The sequence below is a fragment of the Equus asinus genome, chromosome 18 (assembly GCF_041296235.1).
Source record: "Equus asinus isolate D_3611 breed Donkey chromosome 18, EquAss-T2T_v2, whole genome shotgun sequence".
Classification (NCBI taxonomy): domain Eukaryota; kingdom Metazoa; phylum Chordata; class Mammalia; order Perissodactyla; family Equidae; genus Equus; species Equus asinus.
In genome coordinates, this window is record NC_091807.1 from 40,315,028 (window position 1) to 40,339,853 (window position 24,826).

The 24,826-nt window shown below is 53.6% G+C and overlaps 1 protein-coding gene and 1 long non-coding RNA gene across 2 annotated transcripts in view; both read right to left on the minus strand.

The window, feature by feature from the left end:
* The window catches only part of TSPEAR (thrombospondin type laminin G domain and EAR repeats), a 182,092-nt gene extending 177,999 nt beyond the window's left edge, over positions 1–4,093 (minus strand). The window contains exon 1 of the mRNA XM_044751058.2: positions 2,844–4,093. Within this exon, the coding sequence (XP_044606993.1) occupies positions 2,844–2,928 (85 nt within the window). The 5' untranslated portion in view covers positions 2,929–4,093. The remainder of the gene's footprint in view (positions 1–2,843) is intronic.
* Positions 4,094–4,215: 122 nt separating this feature from the next.
* LOC123278366 (uncharacterized) lies at positions 4,216–10,821 on the minus strand. The gene is made up of 3 exons (XR_006515717.2): positions 10,465–10,821; positions 6,732–6,867; positions 4,216–5,927 (listed from the first exon to the last, which is right to left on the minus strand). It is a non-coding gene; the product is annotated as an uncharacterized lncRNA (long non-coding RNA).
* Between the last annotated feature and the right edge of the window lie 14,005 nt (positions 10,822–24,826).

Here is a 24,826-nt window from a genome sequence, read left to right on the forward strand (position 1 = left end):
GTCAGGGAAGCCAACAGCTCATAAAAAGGCATCTCGCCTTAAAATCCTGCCTGCCACACTCACCCAGCAGGAGCCCACCCCACACACCCCACTCACACCCTCAGCCCCCAGCCACTCTGCTGCAAAGCCCCTGCCACCCTCCTGCCGAGGCTGCTCCAAGCCCCGGCAGCGTAGTTCATACTGACTGCCTGTAGGGCTCATCTCTCTGGCTCGGCTGAGGCTCTCTCATACCTGACCCATCCTCAGACGCACCTGCACAGAAGGGCCAGCACCACCCCCTGGGCCATCCCTCATTGGAGGGTCCATGCCAGACACTGGGCAGACATTTAACCCCTATTTTCCCATCAGCACAACTGGCCACACCGCCTACCTGGAGGAGGTGTCCGCAGACACCTCTTAGAGAAGGGCACTGGTCAGCTGCTGCTCACCCACATGCTAGTCACCTGGTGAGCCGCTCTTCCGTCTGCAACCTGCCACCTGCGTGATCCTGACTATTACAGCTTCCCACGAGCACTGCCAGCTCCCCCGCCCACTTCAGCTGGCCAGGACACAGCTGCTGTCCTGCTCTTAAGAAAGCCGGGCAGAAGTGGCCGCAACATATCCAGACAAGGCCCTCCCTCCAACCCCCAGGCCTCCAGGACTGTCCCTCCCCAGGCCTCCTGGACGCTGAACTTGAAGCCCTACCAGCCCTACAGACACGCAGTCCCCTTGAGCCATCATCCCTTCTGTTCTCTAGCTCCTGGACCACTCTGGCCGCCCCGCCATTGCCCATGAGTTAACTCCTTCTAAGGTGCAGCTATAAAGAGACAGATTTTCTTCCCTCTACTGCCCTGCCCGGTCCGGGACTCCCAAAAATCCCAGCCGACTGTAAGGTTCCCTCAGCCCTACAGTGAGTTATTTGCAACCTAATAGCATGGAGCGAGTCTGTACACAGGACAGAGAGAGATGGGATGCTGCTGCCAATCAAAGGGGCCCCCTCTCCCCAGCACGATGCCCTCATGAGAAAGGAGGGTGGCGCCAAGGGGCACCTCAACAGCTGCGTTGCAAACAGCCTGCCCGCCACCAATCACTGCTCCAGGGTGATGTTGTCAGCGGTCACAGGCTCGGGGGCCAGGACTTCAAAGCCTGGGCCCCTAGCACTTCACATACACAGCGGCGCAGACCCACAAACAAGGCCTAAAGGAAAGTGGAGCCAACCTCCCCACACACACAGCCCTACACTGGAAATTCGTGTGCTTTTCAGAACTGGATGGACTCAAAGTGACCTTGTTAACCGTTTGAGACCCTGAGTCGGCTTTATGCAAGTGTCTTGGGAGCGGTCCAAATTCAGTGCAATATTATTGACTTGACTTTTATCTTTCCTCCCCAGTTCTCGGTATTTATAACTGGGTCATCTTTTAACTATTTGCAACACGCCTTCAGGGGAGAGGGGGCGGGCTTTATAAATCACCTTTATTATTATTTTATGCAGATTGATTCTGTTCCCAGTGCTGAGGGGAACATGAAGATACATGTCAGTGACTCATCTCCCACCACGGAGACTGCCGTGCGCTCAGGATTACGGTGGGCTCCGGTGCCGCATGGGGTCCTCCTGCCGTGCACCCTGGACTCCAAGTGTTGGCCTTTGTCAGGGAAGGAAGCGCGTCAATCCAGGGGATTTTGCTTGGCCGCAGATGGACTTGGCTCTTGTACTGTTTGTAAAATCATTCGTCCCCAGGCAGTCCCCACAGGCAGGTGCAGCAGCCCCCGGAGCCAAGGAGCAGGAGCTCCCCCGATATTCCCACATGGTGGCTGCTCCAGCCCCCCAGGGCCTGCTCACCTCCCCCCATTCTGCCCTGGCTGTTCCCCGGGGGCTGGGGACCTTTACAGAACCCCTCCCAGGTCAGTGTTCCAAACTTGGGTCATCATTGGTCATCTCCTGGTCACGTCATTGGGAACCAAGTGCCACCAGAGCCAAGAACCATACATGGAGGGGACTTCAGAGGATTCCAGGGACCCAGGATGAGTAACTCACAAATAAAACCAGATCCACAGAGCAAACCACCCCAGCGCCTCCGACACCCACACCGCCCGACCTCTTGCCGAGGCCATGTGTGCTGCACCGCTCGCTCACGTCCTGAAACCGGCTTCTATCGGCCAGGTCTCCTTCCCGTCAGTATGCTTTTTAAGGTGAGGTTCGATAAATAAAATCTCTAGGTAGGAACTCCAGAAAGGTATGATAATGTCATGGTCATTAGCAAATCCACATGGCCTTTCTAAAAAGGAGGGGGCAGCATCTCCCCTCGGCTTCCCTTCTGTCCCCAGTGGCACTCTCCCCTTGGGTGGGGGCTGACCCCAAAGGGCCTTGCTCTTGGCTCCAGTGTCGGTGTGTTTGAGGCTGTTCCCACCTTTCTTGCTTCTCTGGGACAGAACTATCAGGCCTGGGGGGCCCTGTGCTTTGCTGAGTGCAGACCTGGGGTTCTCTGTCCAGAGAGGGAATGGGGGACCTGCCTCTGCGCCTTCCTTCCCAGAGCAGCTGTAAGGCCTTCCTTCCCAGAGGCAAAGCAGGTAAACACATGTGAAGGGCCGCAGGCGGCAGCTGGTTAACTCTTTGAAACTCTCCCCACCCTGTTAGCATTTTAAGGAACCGCGTTTCTATTGTGACCGCCAAGCTGTTCCCTCTAATCTCTGCCGCCAACGGCCCACCTCTGCCCTTCTCCCCAGGGTGCTACCTGCTGGCGCTCCTAAAGCAACTGGACCCCCAGTGGCCTTGAATCGGCAATAGAAAGCAGCATTCAACGCGCACGACACCCTCCCGGCTCCTGGCACGGTGCCCCGCCCCTGTCCCCGTGTCACCCCATTACCTGTGCAGGGCTCCCATTGCTGGGCACCTCGGCCTGGGGTCGCCAGGGGCAGGAGTGCGACACACAGCGTCAGCAGGACAGACATGAGGGGCTGGGGTCCCAAGCTCCATCCAGGGGCTCCACACTCGGCCCACGGGGAGGCAGCTGCTCTTCAGACACCTGGGTCTGCCTCGGGGCCCCAGGGCGGTCACTGTGATGGCCACATGCCCACCGCCCACAGCAGGAAACCTTCTAGCGGCTCTGCCAGGGGAGGCAGGTGTGCTGGCAGGTCGGGGCTGCGGCTGCCTGGCTATCTGCTCATTTCCGCACGGGCTTGGGTCCTGCTGTGCAGGTGACAGCTGATAAAATCTCCGCACGGCTGCGATTAGTCATTGTCAAAGCGCATTTTTCCCGAAGGAAAGACAGAAATAGATCATCCAGTGGAGAGCTGAGAGCAAACCAGAAAAACTCAGAGAACCTGTTTTCCTCGGGGTAGACTGTGGCGCTGCCTGCCTTTTAGGACCGCGAGGCCGGCCACCAGCTGCAGAGGAGCAGATCCCCGAGGGTGTGTGCCCCGAGGCTCTGGGCGCAGGTCCCCGTGCTCTGCTGGGCACCCGGCGGCAGCGGCGGTCCCCAAGCTCAGCAGTGGCTGTCCCCAGGAGGAGTCGGCTACCGCAGAGGGCTTTTATCTGGTGCCCAGCCCTCCCGAGGGTGTGTGGGTTTGTCAACTGTTGGGTTTCAGGAATTTCCCTGCGGAGGGAAGTCAGTCCTTCAAGGGGAACAGCTAATGAGAAGACAGAGGAGAAGCGTCGCCCCGGGGAGGGGAGCTCGCACCCCTCGGCTGCGCCTGCGTGCCCACAGCTGGTCCATGTCATCAAGGCCCAGGGTCACTCAGTCTGCCCTCCCAGAACTGCAGTTAACGTGAAGCGCTGCTCCAGGCAGGACAGCTCCTAAGTGCGATTATTCTTTTTTAACACACCCTGCCTGCCAGCCCCTCCCTACAGCGTACAGGACCTGCTGGGAGAGAGCTCCGAGGGCGTCCCGTGCCCGGTTTATGCCCTTGGATGGAGACCCCTGGCATCGTGGTCCCTCATGGGTAGCTCTCCCTGGGTCAGGAGGACCCCTTTCATAGGCTCCTAAAATGCACATTTGTCCTCATTTCAGAACGACGGTGTTATGACTGTGATTTCCAAGTTCCCCCGGGGGAAGCCCCAGCTCTGAGGTCTGGGCAGCAGCTGGTCTGACACAGAAGGTGCTTGTGACGAGCAGGGACCCTGGGTTTAGGGCTTGTTGTGGGGGAGGGCGGGACGGGGAGGGAGAGACAGAGAGAGACAGAGACAAAGAGAGACAGAGAGAGACAGAGAGAGAGAACAGGGAAAGACACAGAGGGAGACAGAAAGAGAGGGAGGGAGACAGAGACAGAGAGAGTGACAGAGACAAAGAGAGACAGAGAGAGAGAGGTGGGAAGGAAGAGAGGGTGAGTCAAAGGCTCTTTCCGGAAAAGCACCCCTGTGACTGAAGAGATTCCTTTTCTTTCTCTCTGTCTCTGTCTCTGTCTGTCTGTCTGTCTGTCGATATAGACATATATACATCTCCCACAGATACTAACCGATCAATGGCTTCCGCGCTAGCCACTGGGTCAGTTACCTGGGGTCATACAGCCCCATTCGGAGTGCCAGGCGAACCCATGCAGTGGGCCTCCTCACCCCCCAGGCCCCTGTGTCAGCCCGGCACGGCCAGCACACGGTGTAGGACAGAGACTTTCTGACCTCACTGGATCTCGGGGGCTGTGAAACGTTCATGTGCACGGTACAACTCCTCACCACCAGTGGGTGAAAGGAAGGACAGCTGTGTAAATGGAATACATGGAGCTTTCCTCCCTTCTTTCCAACTGGTGAGCACTCTGTGGGCCAGAGGCCCTGGGAGGGGCAGGGGCAGGTCAGGAGGGCGGGTGACTCCCCACAGGATGGGCAGGTGGCACCTGTGTAGGGACAAAAACCCAGGCAGTGTCACTGTGATTCCTGCTGACCTTGCCACATGACTGTTGACCTCTGACCCTAGGTCTCTTGCTGACCTTTAACTGGTTGATAAAAATGAAATCGTGTGTTGTTTTATAACAACCAGATCTGAAGAACTGAAATCACATGTACCTTCTATTACATTTGATCCAGTAATACCCATAATATGCTCGATGACAAACTAGGGTTAATCAGTGGAAACCTTGCTTGTATTCAAAACTACAGAAACATGTGACCAAATGCACAAAAAAGTCAGAATTTCCTTCTCTAGACTGGTCCCCTTATGACCCTGGACAAGCCACTTAAGTGCTCTGAATTTCACTTCCACATCTATAGACCGGCCCTGTAAGACCTGCACGTGGGGACACCCTGTAAATTAAATGATGATATAACTGACAGGAAGCAGCCTCTCTCCACACATGTCCTGGGCACACGCACTCTGAGATGCACAGTGAGCAGAGGGAGGACGTCCCCTCCCTGGGGGACACACCAGCACACCCACACTGAAGCCCCTGAGCCAACAGCAGCGAGGAATCGGGCCTACAGCTTTCTCCCCCAGTTCTCTCCGAGCTCATTTGCCATGGAAATCCTTCTCCCCACGTCACACGCACTAAAGTCATGGGGACGTGTCCCAAGGACCCACTAAGACAGACACATGTGTAAAGAACAAGCATGTCCCTGCCACAAGACCAGAGATCAGAGCTCTTTCAGGGTTTGTTCAGAGCCTGCCCGAACCTCACAGAGTCGGGACTTCACTCCCGGAAAGCAGGCTGGGAAAACCCCCAGTTGTTAGCAAGACACAGGCCCCACCAGTCCTGGAGTTTCAGGCCGGCCCACCAGCCCGTCCTGGGTCTGCCTCCAAACGAAAAAAGAGAAAATCTCCCGAGACACTCCGCAGACACACCCCGTTTAACTCGGGGGCAGACCGTTGCTCCCCTTTGTCCACTGCAGCGACACACAGGAGGCCTGCGTCGACCCTGCTGACAACTCCGCTTATTTCACTGAGTCCACCGACGCGAACACCACAGGCGGGCCGCCCTGGGCTTCCCGGGAAGGACGCTCTCTCCAGGGAAGTGAGGAGAAGTGGCTGGGAAAGGAGAAATTTGAAAGGAGAACTCCATGAGACAAAAATACAACGCTGATGCCATCCAATTCCCCGAGTTTGGGGCTCTATTAAACTAACCTGTCACTCAGGCAGACACTGTGGAACCTCAGTGCTTTTCAATAATTTAAAGACACAAAATTCCTCCACAATATACCATAACTTGGTGTTTAATGACCACTATTCTAAGGATGTTTGAAAAGGTCTCTGGGGAACAGAAGAGAGCACTTGACATGTGACAGGGAGTCTAGAAAGACTTCTGAATTCTTGGCAGCCTGGACAAGGAGGGCCAGCCAGCGCCGGGGCCCCACTGCTCCTGGAGAGGCACAAGAGGCTGTTGTCTCCAGGACGCGCAGCTGGAATTCCATGTGGAGAGGGATTCCGTAAGAGAGGTCTCTTAGGGTTATTGAATGGGAGAGTGAGAGCTCTTTGGATAGTAGGCTAGGCCATCCACCTTTCTTCTGAGAAAGGGCTGCCACTAATATTTCCTCCCTACCACTTCTTTCTTGATACTTTGGTTTAAATGTTTTTGTTTTTGTTTTTTCTAACATACTTTTTGATGCTTCTATCTTTTGCCAGGTATTTTATTTAGTCAGCAACATTTTCCTTAACACTTATGGGTCTTTAAAGACAATCTTTACATTTCTCTGCTGTCCTGTTGCATGTTTGTTTACTTCTGCCCCATCTGGAGTGTGATCTCGGATATGTGGAATGCAGTGAGTTGAACTCTGTTTCCAGAAAGCTGTTATGAATGCTCCATTGATTACATACCTCTGCTTTCCCCCTCACCTGCCACACGCGTGATGAATTGGGCTCCTACAGACTCTTGGATCCATTCCACTAACCTCCATTCTGCTAATCTCTTTGTCTGTTTCCTTTGCCAGCACGTTACGTTGATCTCAGTGCATATAGTCAGGGTTCATATCTGTAGATAAAGGACATACGCACCAGTTTCCCCTTTTCAAAATTATGTTAGCAATTCTCACATATTTGCTCTTCCACAGGAACTTCAAAAACTATCGGTTCTCATCACCACCTCCCAAACCAAAATCAAACAAAAAAGCAAAAAAAAATTAAAGCAATACTTATAGGAATGGTAATAAATGTATAGATAATTTCAGAATAATGAGCATTTGCATGACATGAAGTCTTCCCAATCAGGGACATGTAGATCTCTCTGTTTATTCCAATCTTGAATTAAGTTCATAAAAAAAACCTTACAGTTTTGACTCTAGAGGTCCTGCACTTTTTCTATAAAGTTGTTCCTATAAATATCCTATAAATTTACTTATAATTTTATCATCATTGTGAACATAATCTCTCATTTCCATTTGTAATTGGTTACTACTAGTAGAAAGAAAATTGGTTCTTTTTGTCCAGTTATCTTGTATCTAGCAACCTCAAATTTACTAAGGGATTTGAGTCTCTTGTTTTTCTAAGTAAACAAACATTGTCTGCAAATAAAAATAATTTTGGCTCTTCTGTTTTTCTTTGGGTACCACTTTGTTTTCTTATTTTATAGGATGAACAAGAGCCTTCCAAACAATGTTGGAAACGGGGACGACAGTGGGCTCATCTCATTCCTGATTTCAGTGGGAATGGCTGGGAGGTTTGGTAGCATCATCATATTAAAGAATTATTCTTTTCCTCTTTTACTTAAAGTAGGAATGGCCACTGCATTTTCTCAAATGCTTTTGCACATGATAGGATTTCACGTTTTCTATTTTAATTTGTCAATGGAATTAATCACAAGGGTCTCTTTCTCGATGCTGAGCCATCCTTACACACCTGGAGTAAGGCTCAGCGGTCAGGGTGCATTTTTCTTTTAACATGCTGCTGGACTGGATCCGATGTTTCATTTACAACACTTGCTTTCACACTCACACTCTTCTCTTCTCATTGCTTTCTTTCCAGGCAGCCCCCTCGGGTCCCAGTGTTTCCTTGGATGCATAAGGCAGAGAAACACGTGTGACAGTCTGCCCCTCTGTGCCGAGCACCAGGCTCTATTTGCAGCTACCCACCTGACATCCTCCTGGGTGTCTCAAAGGCACTGTCCCAGCGTTCCCAGGGATACAGGCCAGAAACCCGGAACTCATTCTTGCCTCCTCCCTCAGGAAGTCCCATTGAGTTCACCCTTAAACACGTCTGCCCCCTGCCCCCGCTGCCTTTCTGGTCCAGCCACCTTCATTCCACGCTGCTGTGGCCAGCACCCCTCCAGGCCTCCTGTACCTGTCCATAGCAGTCTCTGCAGAATTCAAACCTGGCCGGACTGATTTCCCTTCAGTGGCTTCAGGTTGTTTCCAGAATAAAGATAACATTCAGGGTGTGGCCTACTAGGCCCTGGGGTTTGGCCTTGCCCACCACCCGGCTACAGTTTCACCCCTCCACACACACACGCCCTCCCTCTGGGCTCCAGCCTATGGGGTTTGTCTCAGACCCCCATGCAGGATGTACCTCTTCCTACTGGGCCTGTTCCCAGGCTCGGCTCGGCCTTCTCCCCGACACCCTCCTCCTTCCTTGGCCTAATTAACTCCTCTGGGAAGTGCGCCTCTCCTCCAGGGCGCTTTTGATCACTCACTCAGGTGATCCTCTGCATGATGTCTGTCTTTCTCCCCAGACTGGAAGCTCCACAAGCCCAGACCATGCCTCTTTGGACTCACCCTTGTACACAGCATTCAATAATCTGTAATGAATTAATAAACTTCCTATCCTGACTGTGGGTTGATACTAAGGTTATGCTAGCTTTATAAAATTAATTGGGGTGCTTCCCATGCTTTTCCACGGTCTAGAATACTTTGACTATTGTCAGGAAATGTTCTGGGAGAAAGTGCCCTCATTTGGGTAATGAATGACGCTCTGAAGTTCGCTAGTGTGATGGTTAATTTTATGTGTCAGTTTGACTGGGCCACAGTAGTCAGATATTTGGTCAAACAGGTCTGGATATTTTTGTGAAGGCATTTTTAACATGAGATTAGCATTTGGATCTGCCCTAATGTGAGTGAGCCTCATCCAGTTGGTTGAAGGTCTCTAAGAAAAAGACTAGGTTCCTTCCAGGAGGAAGGAACTCTGCCAGAAGTCTGCATTCAGATTTGAGATGCGGTGTCAATTCTTTCTTGGTTCTCCAGCCTGCAGCCCACTTGGCTGACTTTCGACTTTTTGGACTTGCTAGCCTCCATGGTCCCATGAGCCAATTCTTTAAACTCTCTCTCTATCTCTCTCCATATGTATATGTATATATATCCGTTTCTCCGGAGAAGCTAACTACACCTAAGGCAATGCTTCTTAAATTGTCTTCCAAGGCACACCCTAGGGTGGGGAGGGGAGAGCTGAGGTTGAGAAGGAAGGAGAAGGAAGAGGAGAGGGGAGGAGGAGGGGGAGGAATCTGAGCTGAGAAGGTGAGGCTCCCGGCTCCTGACCTCTCTGCAAACGGGGGAGTTCTGCTTTTATTATTCTTAGAAATTGAAGTTCCAGGCAATGTCACTCTAGGAGAGAAAGATTCTTCTAAATTAAAATTTAAGTCTGGAAACCACTTCTACGGAATTTCAATGGGATCCATTTACGTGGATTCAGATGGTAGGATCTGTTTTCAGGGGGCCCCTCTATTCCCTAAGTAGGTTATGACAGGCCTTAGGCATTTATTTACTGTTTCTACACTCTTTTGACCTCTAATAAGATCCCATAAGCTTCTAAGAGATTCTTTAGTATGGACTCCACCCAGATAAACCCTGTCCAAGGGTTCAGTAAATTGTGTCATATTTGTGGTTCAAGGAGGGCCCTGGGAGTTTTCCTTTGAAGGTTCTGGGCTCAGCCAGGTTTGCTCACAGTGGGTCTCATGTAAGAGTGTGGAGAGCAGATGTAGACAGGGCTGAGGGAAGCCATCCATTCCAGAAAGAAGGAAGGCAACTCATTGTTACCAGGAGCACGGCCAGGGGAAGCCATACTGAATTTCTATTTATTACTTTTCTCAGCACCACAACTCTCTGTCCTTACCCCAAGTAATGATTTCTATAAGCACATTTACTGCCGCAGTGGTCATCTCTAAAGGCCTCACCCGTTACGTTTTCTTACAGAGAACCAAAGAGGGGGGCGGTTAGAAGGAAACATTTCCCTCCTTTTCCCCCCATTAACTGGTTTTTGGCTTATTTAAAAAAACCTAAAGCCGAATGACTTTAATCACTCAAGTTAATTAACTAGTTATAAAAAAGGGAGCAGATGCAAAAACGGCGAACTAGTGAGGGCTTTCTGCTTGGTGCTATTCTTGACTACAATGCTCTAAAGGCAGGATGAGGAATGTGGGGCAGGTTTGCTCCCAGGCACCACAGAGGGCACCGCCTCAGCCTCCGTGCTGAGGCCACCAGGCTGCTTCCTCTGCCTGGTTCACCAAGCCTGTCATTTTCAACTTGCCCAGCACACCAGTTCCCGCCTCCAGGCAAAGCCCATCCTTACCACACAAAGCATGTTCTTAAAATTCTTTACAGATTAACCCACATTAATCTAAACCCGATAAAAGCATAGGTTTTACCTTCTACTGGGAGCTGCATTGTAATTTCCTCCAACAACCTGCTGAAAAGACCAAGGGAAACTTGCAGCCGGCCCTGGAGGGAAGCTGCAATTACCGGGGTGCGAGGCCGGCGGGGCAGCGGCACCCACTTCAAAGGCGCGGAGGGCGGGAGCAGGCAGAGCTGTAATTAGCGTGGCCCCGCCGGGCGACCACGGGCGTGCTCACGCCTCGAGGCCGCCGAGGAGCAAGAAAGCCCCGCGTGCGCACGCAGAGCCGGCAAGAACAAAGGCGCCCACTGTTTGATGTGAATCACCCGGAGTCCCGGAGGGGAGGCGCGCACCTCCGCCCTGCACCCGGGGACCCGGCGGAGCGCCATCCCTCTGCCGGTTCCCTGCAGACTCAGGGATGCAACGAGAAGGCCAGGCTCTGGGGAGACCGACGGGACGCATCGCTCTCTGCCAGCGCTCGCCCAAGCGCCCCGAAGCGGGATGAAGATGAACGAGGTCTGCCCGCCCGCACTTGTGGGATCTGGGGCAATCTGCGGGGCCGGGGCCCGGTCTGCGCCTGGGTTTGCGCCCCAGCCGCGCTCGCCGGCAGAGCACAGAGCCTCGCTGGGGCTGGGCGTATCCTGAGCGCCTGTGTAGGAAGGGGTCTGGAGAGAAGGGACGCCACCCTCCCTGCCACAGGGACCTTGGGAGCTGGGAAGGGGAAGCTGCTGACTTGTGATGCCTCCAGAAAGAGCTACCGGGAGAGAAGAAAGTGTGAGATCCATGGTGGCTGCCCACTGGCCACTTGCCGGATAGTCAACTGGCCCCATACTGGCTCCAAATCAGAGTATTTTAGCCTCTGTTGGTGGTCTCCTATCCTTATGTCCTTATAAGACATTTTTAAAGTCACATTTTCCAAGGACACAGGACGTGCAAATGCTGTCAGGGACCCGTGTGTTCAATTTAAAATATATTTGGGGGCAGTCAGTGACAGCAAGGCTCTTTAGCACACAGTTTTAGCTTCAATAGAAATAGAGTTTGGGGCACTTGTGGATTTTCTTAGCCCTGCATTAAGATTTCCTTTAGCAATATATTCTTGCCCATGTGGGCTTGGGTGAGTGGCTCTGCCTGGTCAGTGCGACCGATGATGTCATGTTGGAGCCTGCCTCAGTGGTGGGGGTGGGGAGCTGTGGGGATCAGAGTGAATGCACAGTCTCATTGTTATTACCACCAACACTATTCTCATCATCAGCCTCTTTCCTAGACTCCCCTGCAGACCTCATGACTCCCGCCTGCTGCACGCCCACGAGCTGACCTGTGGGACCCCCAAAGATCAGAGGCTCATGTGCCCTCCCTGAGTGGCTCTCTGCACTCTCCTCTCTTCACCCACAGCTGAGCAACCTCACTTTCAAAGGGAAATAGGAATCCATAGCCTGCAATTCCTGCTCCTTCTGTGACCAGACCCACACACTGCTCAGTTCTGCATTGCCCTCTTGCACTGTGGATGAGACCATTCACTTTTGCAGTCCACAGCCACTGGGACCACCTTGGTTGTCCATCCCCGCCTCCTCCTCTCCAAGGTCCTCATTCCTAAGGGTGTCCCCTCTCTGCTCAGCCCTACCACCTCTTCCCTCTAAGGGCCATTTATTCCGTCTGCTAAGGGACTGCTCCAGGACAGTGGTTCTCAAAGTCTGGTGCACAGGAATTCCTGGGGGTTCCAGTTTGAGACTAGGAGTGCCCTGACCCCACTTTGAGAAATGCTTCAGCTACACCCACTGCCCAGGTGCTGGTTCCCTCTGGGCTCCTTCTCCATCCTAGGAGACATGCCCTCATGCTGTGCCCATCTGAGGACTTGTGCCTCTTCCCTTTCTTTACTCTCCCCCTCTTGGTCCTCCAGCTTCTCCTGCCATCTCGGCACAGGCTGTGAGCTCCTCGCTCCACTAAGCCTTGATCCCTCAGCTCCCAGCATCCAGGAGGTGCCCAGGAAACGTGTGATGCGCGTGCTTGGATGCAAGATTGGGCCTAACTGCAATACTTGGGTCAAGAGGTTGGAGGGTGACTGAGGCCTTCCTGTCACAAGACCCCATGGGTTTCCCCAAAGAAACAGATGCCTCAATGGGCATGCATGTTACTGCATCATGGTGCTTTCCAGCAGAGCTGCTGATAACTTCCGAAGCAACGAGTCATTCGTGCACTCAGTGATTATCCTGATGGAGCACTTACTCTGTGCCAGCCACAGTCTAGGTGCTGAGCTGTAGCCATGCACAAGAGGCACTTCTGCTCACTGGTCATGGCAGGAGCTGGGAGAGGGGCACCTGAGTGCAGTGCTCAGACAGGTAAGCCCAGCAGTGAGTGAGATCAGATGTAGAGATGGTGGCAGGAGAGGGTCGGCCCTCAACTCGGTGGCAGCAAGCCTCTCTGAGGACGGTGGTTGGAGCCAGCATGTTCTTCTCAGGCAGTGGGAAGCCACAAGGCGGGAAAGAGCTCGAGTGTTCTAGAAAGAACTGAGCCCCGTGTGGAGAGGAAAGGAAGAGAAGCAGGAGACAGTCAGAGGAACACAGATTTCGAGGACATGAGGCCACAGGCGAATTGCCACCCAAAGTGCCATGGCAGCGTGGAGGGCTCAGGTCCACACGCAACACTGCCTCTGGCAAATGGCCGTCTGCTCCCCGGGTCCTCACATGGTCTTCTGTGTGTCTGTGTCCTGATCGCCTCTTCTCGTAAGGACACCAGTCTTATTGGATTAGGGCCCCACTCCAATGACCTCATTTAACCTTAATCACCTCTCTAAAGACCCTGTCTCCAAATACAGTCACACTCAGAGGTACTGGGGTTAGGACTCTAACGTATGAATTTTGGGGACATAACTCAGCCCAAAAAAACCATCATCATTTGGGGCCAGCCTGGTGGCATAGCGGTTAAGTTTGGTGTGCTCTGCTTTGGCGGCCAGGGTTAGCGGGTTCGGATCCCAGGTGCAGACCTACACCACTCATCAAGCCATGCTGTGGAGGCGTCCCACATGCAAAATAGAGGAAGATGGGCACAGATGTTAGCTCAGGGCCACTCTTCCTCACCAAAAAAACCCAAAAAACAACAAAAAAAACCCACCATCACAGAAAAGACATGTTAAGTCATTGTTTAAGATAAAAGTAGATACATAAAGCATGTCACAGTATTAGTCCTTTTTTCGGTGTCGGTAATCAAATCAGCAACAGAATAACTAAATATTCATTTTCACTGAGCGATGCATTTGTTGGGGGCTGTGGGAGAGTGGGCATCGCAGACCCCATGTTAAGCACGTCCCTTTCCCATTGCATAATGTTAACTCAGGTCAAATAGGAGAAATATGCTGGTCAAATTGTGATTTGAAGAACTGCATGATTCTCAGTAGAATTCTGAAATTACAGCGAGTTTGTGGCCCGGGTCCTCCCCAGGCCAGATGATACGCTTCTGTGTTGTTCCACAGGAATGCACTACTCATGTCTTATTTGGATAACTTGTTAAAATAACAATGACAGAAAGGCCACTGAGCGTGTACAGCTTTATCCCCGCTGACAGATCTGAGGGGAGCTGTCAGGAGGAAAGGCTCTGCAGTGGCCTACCCCGGTTCTAGTCTGTTCTGGCCAGCAAACAAATTACATCACTTAGACATACATTTGCTTTTAAAAATAACTTTGTTTTTCTTATTACACAAGTAAAAATAGGTTCATTGTTGAAACCTCATCACATACTGATGACAAAAAGAAGAAAATGAAAATTATCCATGATCCTACTGTCAGAGATAATCACTTAGCATCTTGGTATATTGCAGCAAGAATCATAGATACATGATATATAAGGCATCAACATACGGACACACACTCTTCTCTCTGCCATCTTTCTTAGCTGGCGACACCGCCGGCGATGTGAGTTGCCATGAGCACTGAGACCATTCTTATAAACGGCTCCTGAAGAGGAGAGGCTGGATCCCCCTTTTCCTAAGGACATCTCAGGGAGGAGCTGTCCATCCGGGTGCCCGGAGGCCCCGGCTCCCCCTCCGGGTGGCCGTGAAGAGCTGGCACACAGGTCTGAGTGAGCTCAGGGCTCCCAGGCGTCCCTCTGCCAGGTCAGAGGCAGGCACATGCTCCCTGCAACCCCCGCCCCCAGGGCCGAGTCCCTGCGGGGTGGAGAGCATTTCCTCAAAGGGGAAGCACCCACTCCATCTGAAGTTGGCCTGCTACCGAGCCCTGTGGCTCCCTGCTGCCTCTGTATGTCACTGCTCCAAGTCAGGGTTCTGGACTGAGCGTACACCACCCGGTGGATGAAAGAGGGAGGGTGAACCCCTTCACCTCACTGAGCTGCCATTGCCTCGTCTGTACAATGGAACACCAGTGGTGGCCGCGGCCCTGCTTCCCTGAATTGGTACAAAGCAGGTGACCAGGGCCCATTATGGGAGGGTCTTCGCCCAGCCCCCTCCCCTGGGCCGGGAGACTCGTAGTCACCAAGAACGAAGGCACGGATGGATTCGGTGGTATAAGCTGCAGCAGACACTCTCTAACGCCGCGCAGCCTCCGGGAACTCACACCTTTCATCCTGGGGTCCCCTGAAGCAGAAAGCAGACCCACCCTCCGTCATTCTGTGGAGCAGGGCCTGGCACACGGTAGGGCCTCTCTCTGCGTGGACTTGAAGTCTAATATGGGGGCTTCTGACCCACATGTCAGGTGTAGGACATGATCCAGGCCTTTAGGACAAATGCATTTAACCCTCCTGCTTCCTCGCACTTGGCGGTTTGGGGAGGAAGGTGGCCCGAGTGTGAACGGTGGCTACATCTCTGTGGACTCCTGCCCTCTCCCAGCCTCCGGCCCTCCAGCCCTTGCCCCCAGCGCCCGTCCCCTGAGCCTTCTCACTCTAACCAAAGCTGGAACATTCCCTGCTGACCGGCACCCCTTTGCTTCTCCCAGACCTGGTGGTGCAGTGCTAGGAGAGGGTCCTGGGGTCTCGAGGCTCATCCCCAGGAGCAGAGGCCTGGGAGCTACTCCAGGAGCCACCTGGGACACCGTCGGACAGAGTGGCACCTCTCGGGTGGGAGGCCACCTTGGAGCAGTTATGCACAGCGGGTGCTGGGGGAGGGGGGAGCAGGGGCTTCGCTGGGCGCCGGCCTAGTGTGGGCTCCTGGTCCTGAAGGGGCCAGAGCTGCGGTTCTCTCTGTCTTGTCAGGGAGGAAGAGTTACTGTTCCAGAATGGGGATAAATGCTTGTGAAAATGGGGGCCCAGAAACTCTGTGTGGGATTCAATGAGCCCTGAGTCTGTTGAAGTTATCTGAAAGACAGGTGGCATTAGGGCACAGTCTGAAGAGGTGCTCTGATTGGACAAAGAGTGGGCGAGGGTCTCTGAGGCCCTAGGCCTGGGGCTCCAGCACCTCCCTGTCCAGCATCCCTCAGCCCGACCAGCACCTGCAAGTAAACACCCATCTCAGGCGTGTTTACCCCAGGGAGGCCCTGCCTTCTGACAGCAGCTCACCACTGAAAGGCAAGAAAAATAAGCCGTGTCTTTTGGCTGCGACCCAAGACAGCCGGCATGGCAGAACCCATCGAGCATTCTCCCACTTGAGACCCTCCACGCGTGCTGCTGGCTTCTTCAGAGCCCCCAGGTTGAAGTTAGGATCCTTCACCTTGTGGAGAGGGGAGTGACTGATCCTCATCTCTCAATCGGATGCGTCATGTGCTCTCAGAGCGCATGGGGTCTCCATCCTCGCACGGGGGTCACCGGGGGGCACCACCTACAGGGTGGGCAGGAGAAGTGCACCGCGGGGAAGAGAGGTGCTGGTTCTTTCCATGTGATGGCCAAGTAGGCAGTGGCGAGACCTGAGATGACAGGTGTGTTAGCTTCCTGAGGCTGCCGTAACAAAGGAGCACAAATGGGGTGTTTAAAAGAACAGAAATTTATCCTCTCACAAGCCTGGAGGCCAGAAGTCTGAAACCAAGGTGTCTGCCGGGCCGCACTCCCTCTGAAGATTCTGGGAAGAATCCTTCCTGCCTCTTCCAGCTTCTGGCATTTGCCAGCAACCCTTGGAGTTCCCTGGCTTGTGTCAGCATCACCCCAACCTCTGCCTCTGTCATCATGTGGCTTCTCCCTGTGTCTGTGTCTTCACGCAGCCTCCACATAAGGACACCAGTCATTGGATTAGCATCCCCTCTACTCCAGTCTGACCTTATCTTAACTAATTTCATCTGTGTTGACCCTATCTCCAAATAAGGTCACATTTGCAGGTACTGGGGGTCTGGACTTCAGCATATCTTTTTAGAGGACACAATTCAACCCACAGTAGGTGACCACTGTTGACCTTAAAAATAAAACAGGCAGTTATTTTACTGGCAAAAATGAGTTTATTTGAGAACAGCAAAGAATTGCAATCTGAGACATGCAACCTACGGCGAACCACAAGCAAGTCTGGAGAACAAAGGAGAGGTCTGTTCTTTTACGGAGGAGAAGGGAGCTGGGAGGGGCTGTTATAAACAGAGTCCACTGGAGGAAGCTGGGAGCCTAAGCCTGGTAGCTCTTCACTGGCTGAGCTGTGACAGTCTCCACTGGCTGGGCTGTTGCTGAGCTGGGAGAAAATCTCCCTCTGCTGGGGTAGCAAAGCAGGCTTCTTCCTGTCAGGTCTGCGATTGACATGGAGTGGTAGGGTGTAGGAGCTCCCCTTTCTGTCCTCCCGACTCCATTTGAAATGAGATTTCTGTTTATTACCTTTCACACCACCCAGAACCGGGGGTGCTTCTACAAGCTGACCTCGGAGGTCATGAAGTCCAGCCTGTCAGTGGTGAGCTGGGCTGGCTGGGGCAGAGACAGCCAGGAGCTTCTCCCCGGGCACAGGGGCCTTGCTCCCAGCTGTTGTGCTTTGTGCCTGAGCCTCCATGGCTCTCCAGGAAAGCCTCACCTTGGGGACGTCTGTGTGTCACTCCTGTTGCCACATCCCTACGTCCTTGAGTCCACTGACATCTCAGCTCTGTCCTCAGGAGCCACAGCAAGGCCAGGGGCACATCTACCCCTCCCTGTGAGGCAGAGGTGAAAGCTTTTGCTAGTTGGATTTGGGATGTCCTGGGGAGAGGCGAGGCTTGAACAGAATAGACACGTTCTGAAGGCAGAGTGGACAGAGATGCAGAAGGGCGAGACGCGGGTGTGTGGGAGAGCTGGCAGGGGGCCTACATGCCACTGCTCAGCCAGACTGAAGACAAGACACGAATCGCTGTATAGCCTCTGCATTTTTCTCACGTTGGTCAAAAATGCAGCATCAAGGGGCTGGCCCGGTGGTATAGCAGTTAAGTTCACTGGCTCCACTTCAGCGGCCCAGGGTTTGCCGGTTCGGATCCTGGGTGTGGACCTACACACTGCTTATCAAGCTGTGGCAGGCGTCCCACATATAAAATAGAGGAAGATGGGCACAGATGTTAGCTCAAGGCTAATCTTCCTCAAAAAATAATAATAATGTTGGGCTGGCCCCTTGGCCGAGTGGTTAAGTTCGCGCGCTCTGCTGCAGGTGGCCCAGTGTTTCGTCGGTTCGAATCCTGGGCGCGGACATGGCACTGCTTGTCAGACCACGCTGAGGCAGCGTCCCACATGCCACAACTAGAGGAACCCACAACAAAGAATACACAACTATGTACCGGGGGGCTTTGGGGAGAAAAAGGAAAGAATAAAATCTTTTAAAAAAAAATAATAATAATAATAATGAAGCATCAAGAGTGATTTAGGGAGACATGAGTCTTTAAAAAGTGTCATATTCCAGATAAAGCATTTTGAAGAATAAAAGAAGATGTTTCTAAACAGATGTGGAAAATAAATGAGCCCGCAGCCCTGCACTGTGTCCTCTCACTGTGAAGCAGAGGCAGGCCTCTTCTACTGAATGGCCCCCTGGAACGGAGGAGTCTGTGCACAAAGTTAGAGGGGAGACCTCACTGCACATCAGGGAGGGAATCTTGGAAGAAAATGTGCATGAGCCAGGCCTTGAAGGATGCGATGGAGTTTCTGGGTGGAGAAAGGAGAGGACGGGAGCGTCAGGCAGAGAAGAATGTACAGGAGCATCTCATCCTGATATGCTCACAAAGGAGCTGCCATTGACCAGAAAGTCCAGTAGAGGCCTTAAGAGCTCCCCCACAACTGTTGGGAAGGTGGGACCGGAGCCGAGTGCTGCTGTCTTTGCTGTGTGGGGCCATGTTGCTCTCTTGCATCTGGTGGGCGCATGAGTCAGTACATCCTGTTTGGGGGCAGTCCTTCAGTATTTAAAACAGCAATCCCTTCTGACTCAGTGATTCCCATTTAGGACGTTTTTACAGATTTACGCCCCATATTCACAAAGACATGTGAACAAGACTATGATGGCAGAGTCATGTGCAAGAGCAGAAGACGGAAACAAGTTGACTGTCAGTCACGAGGGGACTTGAGTAAAGGTCAGAATGTCGACGTGAGGGACACATTCCAGCCACTAAAAGGAAGGAGGCACATCTGCATGTTTTCCATGACACAAGTGCCCAGATAGGTCCTCAAGAGGAATCAGGATGGTGAAGATCACAGGGCACCACTTGGTAAACGTGCACAAAGCAAGCAGCCAGCAGACACGGGGAGGAGGAACTCACCATCACTCTACGCAACTTCGAGCCACGAGCACGCATTGCCTACTCAAAACAACCTATTTTAAGTTTAAAAGTCCAGCCTCTGGTCTGGCAGGCATCGCCTGAGTGGGCTGGCTGGCCCTCCTGCAGAGGCTGCTGAGCACAGCTGCTCGATGTCCCTCCACAAGGGCCGGCCTGCAGTCTGGGGGAACTTGGCCCGTCTCACCTTTCCACCCAGCCCACGTGAGATAAGGAGGGCCCATGCTGCGCCTGAGCTTTCTCCTGTCCCAGAGCCTCCTCCCGGCAAAGGCGTGGGCCCCAAGGCCAGTGGGCAGCTGTTAGCAAGGCAAAGTGAGGAGCGCCGGACAGGCCAAGGCCATACACAGCCCTCAGAGGAGGTAGCAACGATCCCGGTGAGAGAGGAGCAAGAGCAGAGGAGGGGCAACCACGCCCAGACGAGGGATGTGACCCCAAAGCAAGGGTCCTCAACTCCCCTGGGGCATTCAGGCAGCCCGCGGGGGACGCAGGCCAAGAGCTTCAAGGGACAGACTCGGTCCTGGAACTGAAAAGTGAAAGCGTGGTGTGAGAAAGGGGGCATTGGGGCCACAGTGGGAGGGCCGAAAGGCAGGACTGCAGGCTGACAGTCCCCTCTGACCACATCTCTTCCACCCTGCACCTGCCCAAGGACGCATTGATCCTGGGACAGTCCTGTGTGAGTGATGACAATCTCAGGAAGAACACAAAGGTGGCCATAGGGGGTCCCTGAGTCCACCTAGGAGACACTAGGGCAAGTCTCTGCGTCCTTCCCTCTGTCCGTCCACTAAGTTTCTCAGAACTAGGAGACGTAAGTATCCAAACCATACTCTACGAAACACCTCTCGCTTCCTCCCTCTTCTGGGCAGGGAGGAGGAGCTCCACTCTCCTCCCCACACGCACACCGCTCTGCCTTCACATCTCATCCTCAGCCTCCTGTCAGCCGCCTGATTGCAGAATTCAAGGAGGAGGGAGAAGTCTCACATTTTACTTGCGATGGATCAGTGATGCACCTTTGAGGACAAGGACGCATATCAGAACTCCCCCCCCCCACCCCGTCCCCCGCCCCACCTCCCGACGCCTCTGTCTCTCTCTAGCCCTCTCCCTCCCTCTCTGCCTCCCTCTCTCTCCTCCGTCTCTCTCTGTCTCTCCCTCTCTCCATCTCTCCCTCTCTCCGTCTCTCCCTCTCTCCGTCTCTCCCTCTCCCTCTCAGAGCCCAATTGCCACGTAAAACAGTCCAGGCTATCCTGCCAAAGAGGTCACGTGGTAAAGCACTAAAGCATCGAGTCAACAACCAGTAACCACGACTGCCAGCCCTGCAAGGGAGCCTCCTTGGGCGTGGATCCTCCGTCCCCAGTTGAGCCTTCAGATGATGCAGCCCCACCAACATCTTGACTGCAACCTTGAGAGACGCCTTGAGCCAGAACCACCCAGCTAAGCTGCTGCTGGATTCCTGGTCCTCAGAAACTGAAAGAATACACAGTGGCTGTTAAGTTTTGGGGTAACACACGTTACGCAGCCGTAGACAACTAACGCTGATACTGTAAACCGGAAGCCACTTTCTATTCGGGCACCTGCCTTTCTATTGTTCCCTGTCACCATCTTTACTTACCTGTTCAGTCCTATCACATACTGATTTGATTTAATCTAATTAACACCAATACATTGTCAATTCCAGTTTAAATAAGGCATTTAACCAGTTGTGGAAATACTCATATAAGCCCAGACTTCCTAGTGGCCCAAAGCATTACTGTCGATGTGATTTTAAGGTCCACTGAGCACCGTTTCATTCCATCAGTAAACAATACACGAACTAGGAGAAAACCCAAAGACCCATCGAAGCAAGAGATGCATTTTCCAAAAAATTGCCTATTGTGTTTTAAAATATTTTATCAAAATTTATGATAATTATAATATGTGCAGTTCTATGCATTTTTGTACTAATATTAAAGGAAAATCCAAAAGAAATTATTGAGCACATAGCACCTGATACTCACAGAACTTTTTAAACTTTTATTTTGATTGGCATACCTGTTTTTGTTGCAGAGAAATACGATAGAAAGAACCACAAAGCCTTTTCAGAATGAAAATATGCAACATCGATAAACTGTGAATGTGGGCCTGTGGAGTGTGGCTGTGGGAAACCAGCCCCGTGGCTCCCTGCTCTGGGTCTCAGCATCTTGTCTTCCCTCTGCTGAAGCACCCGCAGCCCCCGCTCTGTTAGAACCATGGGGTGTGGGGGGGCTTCTACGACAGCCAGGGCCCCGCCCAGACCTGAGTCAGACCTGAGGCCGCCGGCCCAGCAGCACTCTCATCTGCAGCTGATTCTCCCAGGTGCCAGGGTGGGGCCCACCGCGGGGAGCAGCCCCAGGGGCATCACCTGGGACCTCCTTAGAAATGCAAATTCTCAGGCCCCACCCACACTCTGGAGGCCCCACCCCCATTTTAACAAGCCCTCTGGTTCTGATGCTGGATAAGGATTGAGAAATGCCAGTGGCCTGAGGCGTTAGAAAGGGGGAGAAATGGAAGAGAGTGACAGGGCGGGGTGGGGGGGGGAAGGTGGAGAAGCGGGGGTTAAAGCCTGAAGCAGAAGGAGAAAGAGCAGAATTTGAGTAACTGGACAGCAATGCCAAGAATTCCCCCAAGACCCACAGGCACTCAGAGGTGTGGACTAGGACCACAAGGTGGCCTTCAGAGGATGTCAGGGAGCCGGGAGGTCAGAAAAAAAGGTGGAGAAACAAGGCAGAGCCCCCATCCCACAGCCCCTTCAGGAGGCCACACCACGCTCTGTGATTTCCCTTAAGGAAGCTGTTCTTAGAAACTGTGCTCGGCACAGCGTGGATGGACCTCAAACCCCACGCTCAGAGAGGGAAGGCGGACATGAGAGCTCATAGCTCATCATTCTCATGACATGCAGCGTCCACAACAGGCAAGTCCAGAGGGGCAGAAAGGGGATTAGGGGTTGCCAGGGGCTGGGGGAGGGGAAGGGAGTGACTGCTGATCCATGCGGGGTTTTCTTTTGGGGTGATGGAATGTTCTGGAACTAGACAGAGGTGATGGTTGTGCAACAGTGTAAATGTACTTATGTCACTGAACTGTTCACTTTAAAATGGTTGATTCGATGTTATACAAATTTTATCTCAAAAAAATAACGAACACGCATGGTGCCATAGGGTGATTCTGTTCTATCAGCCGTCCACACTTTGTTACTAGTTCATTCACGAGCCATTTGAGAGCCTTCCCAGTCAACACAGCTGCTCAAATACCACTGACCCAAGAGCAGCCAGCCAGCGTCTGGGGGTTGCCTTCAGAGCGGGGTGCCACAGCCCACCTGGGGCTGCTGAGCTGCGGCCAGGCACCCCCTCACCCCACCCCACCTCCCCAGAGGTCCTGGGCTGGAAGAACCTCTGAAGGTTGTGTGGAGGAGAGGGCGCTCCAGTGGGCCCGGCCAGCTGTGACACCTGCACTGTGAGCCTCGCCCCCTTCCCGTGGGAGGGGCCATGGGGCGTGTCCTCCATGGGGTCGCTCAGGCTGGAGGGGGCGCGTTGTACGCTCTTGGCTCAGGAGCTGGGGAGGCTGGGCTCCGAGCTTCTTTCCAGAATGGCACAGTGTTTCGGGGGCCCTCACCCACTGGGAGCTGTCACCCAATGCTTTTGTCCTCAAGCACTGCCTGTGGTGGCTAAACGAGGAACACCAGAAACAGGAAAGGCCGGGCGCCACTGCTCCATTCAGATGTCGGCCAGGTCTGGGGGCCAGGGTGCCCGGATCCACTTCAGTGTGGATAGCTCTGGTTCTGCTCGTGTGGCCAAGCCTGATCAGGGGTCCCCAGACATGGGACACTCACTGCTGACCCAGCCAGCCCCTGACTCCTCCCAGGCTCGTCCCAGGAACTCCTGCAGCCTCGCCCGGGCACCTGCACCCCTGCCCGGGCGCCTGCAAGGAGCCCCCAGGTGGAACGCCACCACCAGATCCCCATCTCCCACCCAATGGCATGTGCCTGCTCTGATGCCCCACGCTGGGGGCTGCATCCTGCATCGTCTGTGCTCCATCAGCCTTTTCGTCGCCCAGAGTCCACCTGACCCTCGAGGAAAGCAGTCCTTAGGTCTGGCGGCTCTATCTTTGGAGCTTGTGTCCAGGCATGGCATGGGCCCAGCCCCTGCCATTAGAGGTTTGAAGCACTTTGCAAATCTTTCCGAAATCTCATTCCATGGTCCTAGGGCTTACACCACCTGCACCACCAGCCTGAGCAGAACACATGCTCCCACTGAGTGAACGGGTGAATGAATGACTGTCCCTGCCTGCCCAGCTCATGCCATACTAGCCAGCTGGCAGATGCCTGGGGTGATAGCCTGCCTCCTTTGGGATTTGGGGCTCCCCTTAAGCCCGACGAGTCCTTGCTGCAGCCTCACTGCACCCCTGCATCTCCCAGGACCCAGACCCCAGTCTGAGGCAGGGGCCTGGCTCTCAGGGGGACTGAGTGGCAGAGGGGCCGCGAGTCAGTCTGCTCAACTGCGCATCTAGACAATGCAGCGGGGCCCGTGTGGCGCTGAGGCTCAAAGCCACCTGACAACTCTGGCCCGTGAGGTTTCCACTGATGTCTGACCATGGCTCTGAGCTGCATTTTCCCATGCTTGGCGCTCAGCCTGTCCAGATGACAGCATCTGTGCAGACACTGGCGCTCACAGGGCAGCACACACACCCGCTGGTTTCTTGTTCCTCTACCAGAGCGGTTGTTTCAAAGCAGTGTTAATTCCTCGCTCCACCGTGGCTGGGCGGAGTTCTGTAACAGGTAGACAAATGCCAGGTGTGTGTTTGCTAGACAGTCGAGCCGAGCTCACGCAGTACAGCTGCAAGGGCACTGAGGGTGACAATGGCAGGAACAGAGATGACCGACTCGCTGCTCCTTGGAGTCAAACGAGCTGTGCCCGGCCCTGGAGACAGTGACGGATGCACCATGCCATTGACATACCCAAGGGAGCAGAGCGTGGCCGGCAGCGCTCCCACAGAATTCACCAGAACACTGCAGCGCATCAGAATTATGGGTGAGCATCAGAAACAGAAATGTCCCCATGTAAGCCCAGGCCCTTTCCTGCAGTGACGGAACACGTTCTGTGCAGTTTCACTCACTGGGGTTTGCAGCTCGTCCCTGCCCCCATCCTTTGTGCGGGGGACACGTGTGCCATGCCCCGCTTGGGGTGAAGCTTTCAGAGGCACAGTGCTGGGCTCCTCACGTTGCAAAGAACAAAATCGGTCCCTGGAGGCCTCAAGTGGGTGGAAGGTTCCCAGGTGACAGAGCCACCAGGACCACCATCCTGAGAGGGGAACGTGCTCCCGGTGTGTCTGTCCCCGGATCCTCGGCTCAGGGCTCAAATCCCAGGAGGGACCGCCCTAGTGGCTGAGGCGTGAGTTACATGCTCCCACGTCCCACCGACCGCACGCTGTGGAGAGAGGCAACTCCCAAAAGGAAAGTAGGGGAGAAGGGGCACAGAGCGACAAAGAGCTTGTCCTGCGGCATCTCACAGGTCAAGCTGCCCCACCCGCTCCAGCCTGCAGTCCTCCCCCACGGCCCCCTGCCCACCCAGTGGCTCCAGCCAAGACCCTTAGTCCCTTTCCTGCACTCTTCTGATCCATCAGCAAATCCTGTCGATTTTCCAAACCCATCTCAAGTGCATCCACCATCTACATCTTCACAGCGCCCCTGAGTCCCAGCCACCCCACCACAGCCTCCAGCTGACCCCTGGCCTCCACGCCTCCCACCTGACTCCAACCGCCACC